This window comes from Triplophysa rosa, linkage group LG20 (genome assembly GCF_024868665.1).
Source record: "Triplophysa rosa linkage group LG20, Trosa_1v2, whole genome shotgun sequence".
NCBI lineage: Eukaryota > Metazoa > Chordata > Actinopteri > Cypriniformes > Nemacheilidae > Triplophysa > Triplophysa rosa.
Genome location: NC_079909.1, coordinates 17,639,044 through 17,650,765, shown reverse-complemented (window position 1 = coordinate 17,650,765; position 11,722 = coordinate 17,639,044). Strand labels below are relative to the sequence as shown.

Below are 11,722 nucleotides of genomic sequence, written 5' to 3'. Positions count from 1 at the left end.
TTTTCCATCGATTAATCGGGTATTCGGATAATAAGTACGTTTTCTTTATTAAAGAGCAATACTAAATATACAAGAGAAAATAAGACAGGTCTCTTAAAATGAACAACTAATTTGTTTCCTTTTTAGAAAAATTAACATTTATTGCTGAAATTGCATACATTAATATCTGTGTAAACTAAACCCATTTAGTACATTCCATTGCCATTTTACATTCAAAATGCAATATAGGCCTAATACAAATGTATAAATAAGAAACAATAATAAAAAAAGAAAGAATCATTTCAAAGGTAAACAACTAACTTCAGCTTATGCATGATGCATTTAGTTTATCTAAATTAGCTTTAGTTTCTTTTTTACTATTAAATAGTAATATATTTGTCCACATAAAAATACTGAGTTAACCGGACTTTTATTTTGGCAGGTAGTCGGAAGACGCTTATTTTTTAGTGTGTTAGCTTCACTCAGTAAAATGTTCTGAAATAAACTCTCAGAGCAACTCTGGAGATGAAGTTCATGTCCCCATAAAGTGCAGTTCATTCACTCAGACACGCAGAACAGACAGATGACGTGTAAATAACATGATTCGGCATCCACTAACGTTAGTCCGAATCTAGTTTGATGGACTCGATGCAGCCGGAAAACAAGTTTCACTCGCAAAATAGACAAAAGCTAAGTAAAATAGCAGTTCACCATTTCATCAGTTATTTATCCGCATGAGAAACACGTGTGAGCGTGTGAACAGACTAAAATGCGAGTGTCGGCGAATGCGTAAGACTTTAGAGCCCTGTAACATGAATAGCGTTTAGCGGGCTGTGCGTCAGTAATAACGGTCCGTGGGGAAACGCAGTGCTCCGTGTGTACTGTAGTTAAATGGATTAAACGAGGCTTCGAGGCAACAAAATTTGCCTCGATGATTTTTTGTATTCGAATTACTCGAGTTACTCGAGGAATCGCTTCAGCCCTAGATTTTACTGATGTTATCTGTTGGGAACACAAATGCAAATACACAATAACGCATCCATGAAATTTACACTTATGTGTAGGTTACAAGCATCTTTAGGCTTGAAACCCCAGAAACAGCTAAATTAAACAATCAATGATTGCACCAACAACCAAATATCTACATGTTTTGCATATAAGAGATTACTTACAATTGTAGTCTGTACAACACAAATACAGACATGCAAAAATTTCACTGAACAGCGTGATTGTTAACGTTTTCCCAATTTTCTAAACAAACTCACAAAAAGTTACAGCAGAGTCAGGATCGGTTGCTCATAGCAATGCTATTCTAGTCAAAACAGTACAAAAGCTCATTATTTTGTCTGCGCCAGGCTCCGTCTAACATCTCAGCCAAAGCCCCGGGATTTTGTCTGTGAGAAGAGCTCTCTGAAAGCCAGTGCTGAGATCTTCAAAACTGTTGTGTATCTTGAAGAAATGCTGAGTTTAAACTTCAAAAGTAACTGTAGACTTAAATCACTCCTACCAGAAGAGAGCTCCATCCCGGGATATTGATCTCAAAGCAGCTGCCTGAGTAAAGAAATATTCTTGACAGTCACAGCATGTGCAAAACAGGTCAACTGTAGACAAGACACTGACCCAGTAAAGCTTGGTTACTAATCAGCACCACAGGCAATAAAACAACCTTAATCCTTGAGTTCTATTAGGCTAAAGATTTTTGGACAAGAGGCATGTCAGTCAATAACAAAATGATGAGTATATATCAGACGGCAAAGCATTAAAGAAATGGAAAATTGATTTGGAACATAGACATTCCATAATTACCTGATGAAATTAAAACTCACAACTGCACTTCTCACTGATTGCTGAAGAAAACAATCCTTACTAAAAAGACAAATATCCTGTTTTCTATGAACCTTTGGTCAGACCCCTTTGAAATTCACAACCAGATTGACTCAACATCTGGATGTGGTCCAAGGATTTCCCTGGAAAGCTCTACTGTCATCTCACGTGAGGAGCCCTCTTTGCCCACCTTATGAAGACACTACCTATTGTAAAATGATTAATGATATATTGTAAATAAATATTGAGGTGTCAATATAGATGCTGCAAATATATATTTTCACTAGAGACATGAACAAGCCGGGTATTTGAAACACTACGGAAACCTCAAAATCTACTTAAACTAAAGCCTACATTTTTATTACAATAAAGTCAATCGATCAATGAATCAAAACAAGCACACCAAATGGGGTAATTTAAAGGATGCTACCATCTACAAGTAGTAAATTCCCTATGACATGTAGTTATCCTGAATCTTAATTACAAGATCAAGACTTTAAAGCCCTATTCGCACGGGATTAGTATTATCTGGGGACCTCATGTGATTTAGAAATGACCTCCCCACATCTGTATTTCATGTGGCCCATTTGCACGGGGATAAGTGAAGCCTGTGATTTTACTCAAATTTATGGACTTATTTCCCAGATATGATGGCAAGGCTTTGCGTATAGTTTGTGTAGCCTATTGTTGTATGGTGTATAATGATATATGACCGTACCTTCAGCATTTGAGACCCGCAAACCAAAGAAGAAGATTACTGCGATCGCGGGTCTCATATGTTATGAGAGTTTCCATGAGAAATAACAAAACGAGAGACTCCCGGTCAAAACGACAGTGTTGGCAGGTATGGATATGACCCAGCACCCAAAACAATATCAAAACACAGCCTCCATTATTCGCAAAAGGTGGATAAAACCTTGAAAAATGATATATGAGCCCGCCAAATCACAGAGATGCCGATTCGCACGGGACTAATATTATCACAGGACCTCAGTGTTCATCAAAATATGGTAGGTAATTTGCGGGGGAATTTTTACTTTACAAATTACAGGCATGGCCGATTCGCACAGGATTAATATCACAGACAACCTCTACAATTATTACAAATGACTAGAGGTCCCTAGGTAATACTAATCCCGTGCGAATAAGAATTAAGAAACAGACTCAAATAACACATCCAAGAGTAGTACTTATCATAGATATTAATATACTCCATATGCACGGTGAAATACCAGTCTAGGTTAATCATAAGAGGCAGTGGGAAGATTTCATCCTCATGGCAGATATATGCCTTGCAAATAAGTTAAAAGAGGGGGTTTGACATTCAAATAAGGACACTGGTGTGCATGTTTACAGTAGCCTAAAAACCAAAAAGAGAACTCACAAAAGTGATTTAGTGGTCCAAAGCAACAGTGTTGGGAGAGCTCAGAAGAGTTTGTCAGATTAATGTAGTTAAAAACAAGCTTAAACAGGACTTGAAAAATGTGTTGCAAAAATAAAAGGAAGGAACTATGTGGGACATATATTATTTATGTATTATTTATCAGGATGGATAAAAACATTACAAAACAATAGGACCATACACAGTTTATTTATTAGAGCATTGAGAGCTGCAGTGTGGAGTGGATAATGTCATGTTTAATAAATTATGACTGTGATTTACAAAGATAACAAATGATCCATTTAAGATCCTTGATTGTCTGTGGCATCATGTACAGGTTTAAAGGTTGCTGCCAAGATTTGATGTTTGTTGTTGACCGTGAACTATAAAAAAGCCTGACGAAACTGATCTTTTATGCCTTAGACAAAATATTAAAATCTGCAACCAATAACCAAAGTGTAAAAACTAGTTTATTATACAGACTACAAGTGTCATGTCAGAATGTGCAGAGTGTACAAATTGTAGCGTGTATACTTTACTCATAAAAAAAAAATTATCTCATTTTTTTCCTAGAAGGTTGCAGGAATTATGAGAAGAGAGAAACCGTTTTGTATGTCCTGTACAGCTGGTCATGATCTAGGGTGTTGGTCCCCCATGAGGCATTGGGCTAGTTCATATCGGGAAGAAGGGTGGGGTGAGGGGCTCCAGTTGTCCCCGACTTGAAGGCGCTCCTATAATAACAACAGACAGTAAAAACGGGGCACACATGCCATTAGTCTATTTAAAGGCCCTACAACAGAATTCACACTTGCACCAAAAAATGCAACATTCTGTAGTTATAACTTCCTAAAGGCACATAAGAAAAAACATAGATGACAAAGACAACCAAACTTTACCACTATTAAACCAACCTAAAAACACCTTCAGTAAGCCATCTCTATTTGTCTCTTCATCTTCAAAGACAGCAGATCAAAAACCATGAATATTTATCGGCAGCACATACACTACAGCCCATATTCACATAATAATATAATAATTTACAGGAAGACCAATGAGTTTATTAATATGGATATGATTTATCAGTGACGTTAGACCCAATAAGGACGAGGCCATTCACAGAGATGATCTGTCCTCTGCTGTTTCCATGGCATCAGATAAAGACAGGTTTAAAGCAGACAGCAAGGAGGGAACTGTAATCCTGGAAATGTAAACGACCAAAGCATGATGCACTTTACTGAATGAATTATTCACAATATCACCAGCTGATATTTCAAGAGCTACCAGAATAAACACTAATACTCAGCTAAATATAAAGGAACATGTTTAATTTAGTCTTTGAGCAGATGGTAATCTTTACATTTATATAGCAATTTAACAGAGGACTAAACCTTATGTGAATCTAAGACCCTATCCACACTAACGCGTTTTCTTTTTCTCTCCGTTTTGGCTTTTCATACACACTGAGAGGCGTTTTGGTCAACGAAAATGCACTCGAAAGTGGATACATTTGAAAACGGTTTTTGAGTTGTAGTATGGATGAGGAAAACGGAGGGGTTTAAAACAATGACGCATTTTTCGTCATGTGACACAGTTGTTTCGGCTGCTCTCCTGTTTGATAGCATTAATGTCAGTTCGTGCATACTTTAGATTGCATTTTAGGAGACTGAATATTTAATTACTCGCAGCTATTGTTTGGCAGCGGAGCGCGAGTTAAGTTTCACTTTCGCAGCTTTATAGTCTTGTGTTACCCGCAGCAACATATCTAAGTTTCCTCATTGTCCATCTATTTAAAAAAAATCTCTTTGCTCCACATTGCCGTGACATAATAAGGCAGAGTGTAAATAAATGCCTGACAGAAATGACACATGCTGACATGTCTTAGGTTGTACTCATGCGCAGTACATGGATGTAAGTGTTTTCAGACAGTTCAGTGTGGATGTGCGCAGCGTTTGGGAAACGCTTGAAAACACTAGTGTGGACGAAGAGCATTTTGAAAACGAAAACTCAGTTTTCAAATGAAAACGCACTAGTGTAGACGACATAACACACCTTGGAATTGATTACGTATGTATAGTCATGTTGTCACAGACAGCCAACACAGATCCAAACAGAATATAAAATAATGATATTGTGATTGTCTTGTTGGTCACAATAACTTTGAATTCACCAAGTAAAGCTACACGAATCCAATTCTTGTCTATGCACAGAATAACACACTGTGTTGGGCTATAAAATCTTGAATCATCTAAAACTCAACAGAAAATCCAAGCCAACTTGAAACTTAAATATTAACTTTAATTCAAAATTACAATAAAATAAACATGAAACACAAAGTGCTAAACTTCTAACTGCATAATCTACGTCAGAAATGATGACAGCAAAAACAGACTATCCAGGAAACACATTCGCTTTCCTCTCACGTGTGTCATTTAGCCAAATCCATTAGAATAAATAGCACTGTCCGACCTAAGAGCAGTCATCCAGACACTCTATTACTTGATCTGCTACTTTGACTGATGGCTATAACAAACACAGGAGTCAGGACACATTCACATTCTCAGGCACACAGGACAAAAACACATTCTCAGGCACACAGATGCATTTGCCACCTTTTCAGCAATGCCCATGTTTATATCACACAGCCTCACAAAGCCAGTGGACAGGTGGTCATTTTGGCACCATTTCACATGATGCCAACTATTAGCTGGCCCAGTTTAGATAGCTTCATCTTGGCACCTCATTCCAAAACAGACCATGCCAATAAGAGCCGAGTCCCATCAGGTCATTACGGCTCTGTGCTATCTGACATCCCAGTAAATGGAATCCCTTATATTCTGTCTGCAAAACTAGGCCTGTAGCGACGCGTCGTCGACGTCATATTTTTGCGTCGATGCTTTGCCACAGCTCGCCACACACACGTGGGAGACCAAAACATTGCAGAACGGAGGACGAAACAGCAACCTCCTCACATAATTCCGAACAAAGCCCCAATAAAAGAAAAAATCCTAAAAAAAACAGCTCGCCCTAAATCTTCGAAGGTATGGGAATACTTCAAATTTAGTCCCAAACGTAAAGGTGTCGTTATTTGCGCTCTTTGCCAAATGGTGTTGGCATACCACACCAGCACAACGGCAATGTTGGAGCATCTGAAACGGAGGCACCCCATTGTCACTCATGAAGGAGACAATAACAAGTAAGTACTAACGTTGGCTAAATTAATTTCATGTTTGTGTAGTGTGTTGTGTAGCTTGAGCTCTGCGCACTTCGGTGGTGCTAGCTAACTATCTTAGCTCTCCGTGCAGTTTGTTCGTGCTAGGTAGCTACTGGCGCCTAGACAGCTGTGTTTAGCTAACGTTAGTTATCATCTAATGTTGGCTTGAATGGAAGCTAGTTTACGGCTGCAGAACACAGCTATCTATAGTAGCTGTCACGTTAGCTAACGTGAACGTTAGCTACTAACCTAGCACGAACAAACTGCACAGAGAGCTAAGATGCGTTGGTTACTTGGTTAGCCTAGCACCACCAAAGTGCACAGCTGCTAGATAGCCACGTTAGCATTCAAATAAACTAATCATAGCATAGCACTGCAATGAGGTTAAGAGTAGATTGATTTTTGATCATTATTAGATTGATAGATTGATTTGATCATGATTGATCAATTAGTAGATTGATTTTTGATACTGATATAGATTTTTTTGGTATTTGAGGATTATGGTTTTTATTAATCGTGCAACAGAAAAATAATCGTTAGATTAATCGCCAAACTAGTCGTTAGATTAGTCGACTAATCGATAAAACAATCGCAAGATTAATCGTTTAATAAATAATCGTTTACCCACAGCCCTATGCTGAACAGGATGATACTTTGCCTCTGTAAAAGCAAAATATGTGGTTATTTTTATTCTTCATGTTCCTGTAGCTCAATTGGCAGAGCATTGCAATAGAAATGCAAAGATAAAATGTATACCTTAGTTGTGATGCACTGTATAAAAGTGTCTGAATAAAATTGTCTGCCAAATATTCCTGTTTTATTCGGCAAAAACGGAACTACTTTTAAAGGGTTAATTGCCTAACCTCTTTTCATAGCACACAACACTCCTTTATTTCAAACACCACACCTTAATCCACATGACACAGTACAGTTAGAAACCATAGAAGCAATTATTTCACAACTCAGTAATGCCAAACCACCTTATTGCAATACAAAGACTTCCCCTTTTGAATGTCAGGTGTTTGAAGGCAAAACTTCACACCTACACTTAGACATAAATAAAAAACACTATTTACACGTCTAAACGGCACTAGTAAATAAAAATGTGCTTCCACTATTTGTACAGAGTACACACAACCATTCTAATCCTTTTTCTTTCACCAAGAGTCAAAGCAGCGTGTAGTAGCTGTGCTGAAAGCAAGGATAGGGAGAAAACAAGTGTGGCCTAATACAAGATACTGTCAATGTGTCGGAAGACCCGCAAATAACCAAAATTCCACTAAAATATATTTGTAAAGGTGTACTCACACATGATGTGTGTGTGCAACAGCTAAATCCCTGCATATGAGGTATTCCATGCACTGGACTAGCCAGACCTCCACTGTCAGCGGATGTGCTGGCTATTACATGCCATCAAAATCATTTTAAACTTTGACTAATGTCCACTAGGTTCAATCTGACAACATCAACACATGGAGAAGAGAAACAGCAGTTTTTATCTCCTGTTTATAAGTCCTAGTCTCAAAACCTGACATATGGGATGTGTCAAACGGTTCATCTGTTGCTGTATAAATGCTCGGTCACCTTGTGTGCTGTTCTGCATGTGATGACACAAACTATCACCTTTTACTTGTTTATTGTCACAGAAATATCACATTATGGATTATTCATACGAAAACATATGTCTTTTCCTTACATTTCTTTTACAAAGTAAAAGTATTAGAACTTGTAAGTCACACTTTATGTTTGAATGAAACTGTTTGTAGACAACAAAATAGCAAAGTGCCATTTATTTACCACAAGCACACTTTTAGCAAAACATTTTCTAAACATCGAATTATAATGATAATAGATGTACAGTACAGTTGAAATGAAGCTTAATAAGAACTGGGCACTGGTTAGCAAATGTTAGTGTAGTAAATGTGACAACGCCTGTGTGAACTTCATACATCCACAAAAAAGATACTTCGGTCAATTAAAAGTTTAATAAAGAAAAACTACTTTTAAAACAGAGACAGTCTATAATATAAAAACAGCATGTTTGCTGGTGCAGTAAAATCTTATCCAATGCAATGGTATTGATACAGCATCGGCCTATTTTTTAAAAACCTGACACATGCTGAGAAAATCTCAGTAAATCAAGACAGCTCATGTTGTACAGACACCACGAAAGGCTTTGAATGCATTTTTTCATATACATGTAAAACAGGCAGCTTACAGCCAATCTGACCTGTTCTGCCAGCTTCTAATGGCAGCAAAAACACCTGACTTAGACTTACCTTTCCTGTCTTGTGGTCGAACCACACCAGAGCGTGATTCCTGGACAGCACCTTGCAGTCAAAGGTGGCGTTATTCTGCGCAGGGCGACACCGGGCCACGGAGCGCCCGATCTTGACCGGCTCATCCAGGTAGACGTGACGTTCCTGAAACGGGTGTGAATTCGGGCGGCAGGTGAACACGGCCAGCGCTGAAGGCATTGAGGATGGCTTGGGAGTGTTACTCCAACCAGAGACGAAAGACAGGGCTTCTTGATCCAGACTGACCAATCGTTCCGAATCTTTTTTTTAATGAAATATCAGTTGTCCTGTGTTGGTCGTGGGACGGAGACCAATATACATAGTATTTATAAGAACAAAAATATATCAACTATAGGAAAACACAAGATTCTTCTTCAAAACCGACTACATAACGTCTACAAACATTCCAAATAGACACTATGTATATGACTTCTTGCCCACCTGCAAGACCCCCATGATGCCCGACCAAGCCCAAGACTGTGTCAAGTGAAGCTGCCCACTTCCATACAAATATCTCTTTTCATATGACAAACTCGGTTCAAAGCGAGCTGTTAAATCTCGTTTCCCACACAATACATCCCTATTCTCCGTTACAACCATAGGCCTGGTCAGGAAACAAACCACTTAACAGGATTACTTGGATTGATAACCTGTTGGGTCAGTGAACCTGTCCCAATAAAATACGGCTATCCATTTGAACGGGTTACTACAAACGTATTCCGAAATATACGACTGGTCAACAAGTCACAAACTGCATTAATATGCACTAATGTCAACGTTAAACCACTAATGAAGGTTAATAACGTGAGTAGTTCAGCTCAAGAAAGCAAGTACAGATCAACAACCCACCACTCCCCAAAACAGATCAGACACTTAGCATGAAAACAAAAGCCTCAAAGACTTAATAACAAAATTATTCACATTAATTACACAGTGTTAACTGCACAGCTTCACTTTGGGGATTAATGAACGGCTATCGCGGAGGTTGTTTTCTTGCTCATGCGAACGTTAGCCGGCTACCTTCATATTAGCTCGTTAGCTTCGCTGAGGTAACGATGGCCTTTATAGTCTTCCTTGAAACCCGTCCGGCCGGGGAGCGACTCTACGGATATTTTCGAATGGATTTAGCCGTGAAGACCTGTCATTCGTACGGTAATTTTGGTCCACCGAACTTTTCGCAAGCGGAGAATTACGCAAATCCAGTTTTAGCTCGCGAGCCTAGCAACTAGCTTAGCTCGCGAAGAAGACATGCGAAAATGCCCACAAATGAAACTCAAATTCGAATAAAGTCCGTGACACGGTCCCACGTCAAGCCACGGGGGTCTCCGCTCTAGGGAACGTAGAAAAGTAAAGAAAATGTGTGAGGGTTAATCGAGAGTGAAGTCGTCCTCCTGAAGAGAAATACACATACACACACACAAACCGGCCACAAACCGCCGCGGGGCTCGCGCACCACTGAGAAAGGGGGCGGGAACTTAGCTGTGACATGCCTTGGGGGCGGAACTGTTGAATGAACAAATGACGTTCCAGAGAACACAATTACGTCGTTCACATGAAATGGAAATAGATGTTATAAAAAAATCAATCTAATGATTCAAAATCGAATCTAGAGGGGTTTGTTTTTAATGAATGAATTAATGATTATTTAAATTATTAAATCATTGTGATTGTGAAAATTGTTCATACAAAATTAGTATATTCACACTAAATAATAATGAAAAATTATTGTTGAACTCCAAATTGATTTTGACCCTTACCATACACTAACATAGCAGCTTCATAATAAAGTTTTACATCAAAGTTTTACAAGTATTACAGCAAACTTTAAAGTATTAATGTGAAATTTCTAATGACCAAGTCTGATAGGCAAATCAAAATATTGTATTTTATTTAAAGTATCTTTTTTGGCTAGAAATCAGCTCTGTACACGCTCGTCTCTCAACCATATGTATTTTACTTATTTATGTAACTTTGAAATATTAAGTCATATTTATTTACACAAGATCATGACAAACTTGTGGTGTGTATATATATCATTCTAATTTTGACTAAGTATCGAATGATGGCAAACAGGGGAGGGTTCACTCAACATTTGTTTGGCCCAACAGATCACTAACATAGTACAACACAAAGCACTAACAAAATCAAAGCATTCGGAAAATAGTTTCACAAGGCAAAGTTATTTTTGGAGTTAATGAAAATCTTCCCTGGAAAGTATTTTAGATTTTTTAAAGAACGAGAGGGTTTCAAAGCAAACCCCACCCCCTAGTCCCTCTGTTTGGAACTGGAATCTGTGGGCTAAACTACACTGAACATCTGTCATACCAAATGAAGCGTGCTGATTTGACTCTAGTGTCTTACTTGAACTAATCCGATTGCTTTATCTTGGTTCTTATGTGATCCATTAGATGAAATTAGGTGATTATTTCAGGCTTCTATGTTTATACTACACAATTTAAAGATGAGACATTTATATTGCATATTTGAAGCAAATATGGACAAATGGTTTTATTAAAGAGGTACATTATATTTGCTGTTTCAGCATATGGGGACTGTAGTGTATCAATACTGCAGTGTCCTGCATAGCTGATGGGAGAATATTTTTTTAAATTAAATTAATGCTTAAATTAAATTACTTTCAGCAAGACTTCCACAGCAATGTCTAACCATCATCAGCCTTAGGATTGAACTGTTTGACCGAAAATGTTTCTGATAAGATCAAAGAGATTGGATTAAAGGTAATTATGCAAATGTGGAATTCAGAAAATATGTAGTTTATTTGTGCATAGCTGCTTGAAATGTATGTTTACACTTCATTTTATGAAGAAGTTAAATTACTGAGAAGTTCATTTTATTCATAGCACGACAGTTTCGCGGTTTATAAAAATTGTTGGTGGTCCCATGTTTTTTGCAAACAAGTAAAATGATATAGTCCATACGATAAAAACCGTATACCCTTTTGAAAGGGTATACTGGTATAAAGGGTAAAAGGGCCTTTTCTATCTAAATAATGCGTGTGCGCTTCTCGAG

At 38.0% G+C, this 11,722-nt stretch overlaps 1 protein-coding gene across 5 annotated transcripts in view; it reads right to left on the bottom strand.

Annotated features, from left to right (window-relative positions):
* Positions 1-10,141, bottom strand: part of slmapa (sarcolemma associated protein a) — a 46,467-nt gene extending 36,326 nt beyond the window's left edge. For all 5 annotated transcript variants that reach the window (XM_057361557.1, XM_057361556.1, XM_057361559.1 and 2 more), the window contains exon 1: positions 8,675-10,141. In XM_057361557.1, the coding sequence (XP_057217540.1) occupies positions 8,675-8,872 (198 nt within the window). In that variant the 5' untranslated portion in view covers positions 8,873-10,141. The remainder of the gene's footprint in view (positions 1-8,674) is intronic.
* Positions 10,142-11,722: the final 1,581 nt, after the last annotated feature.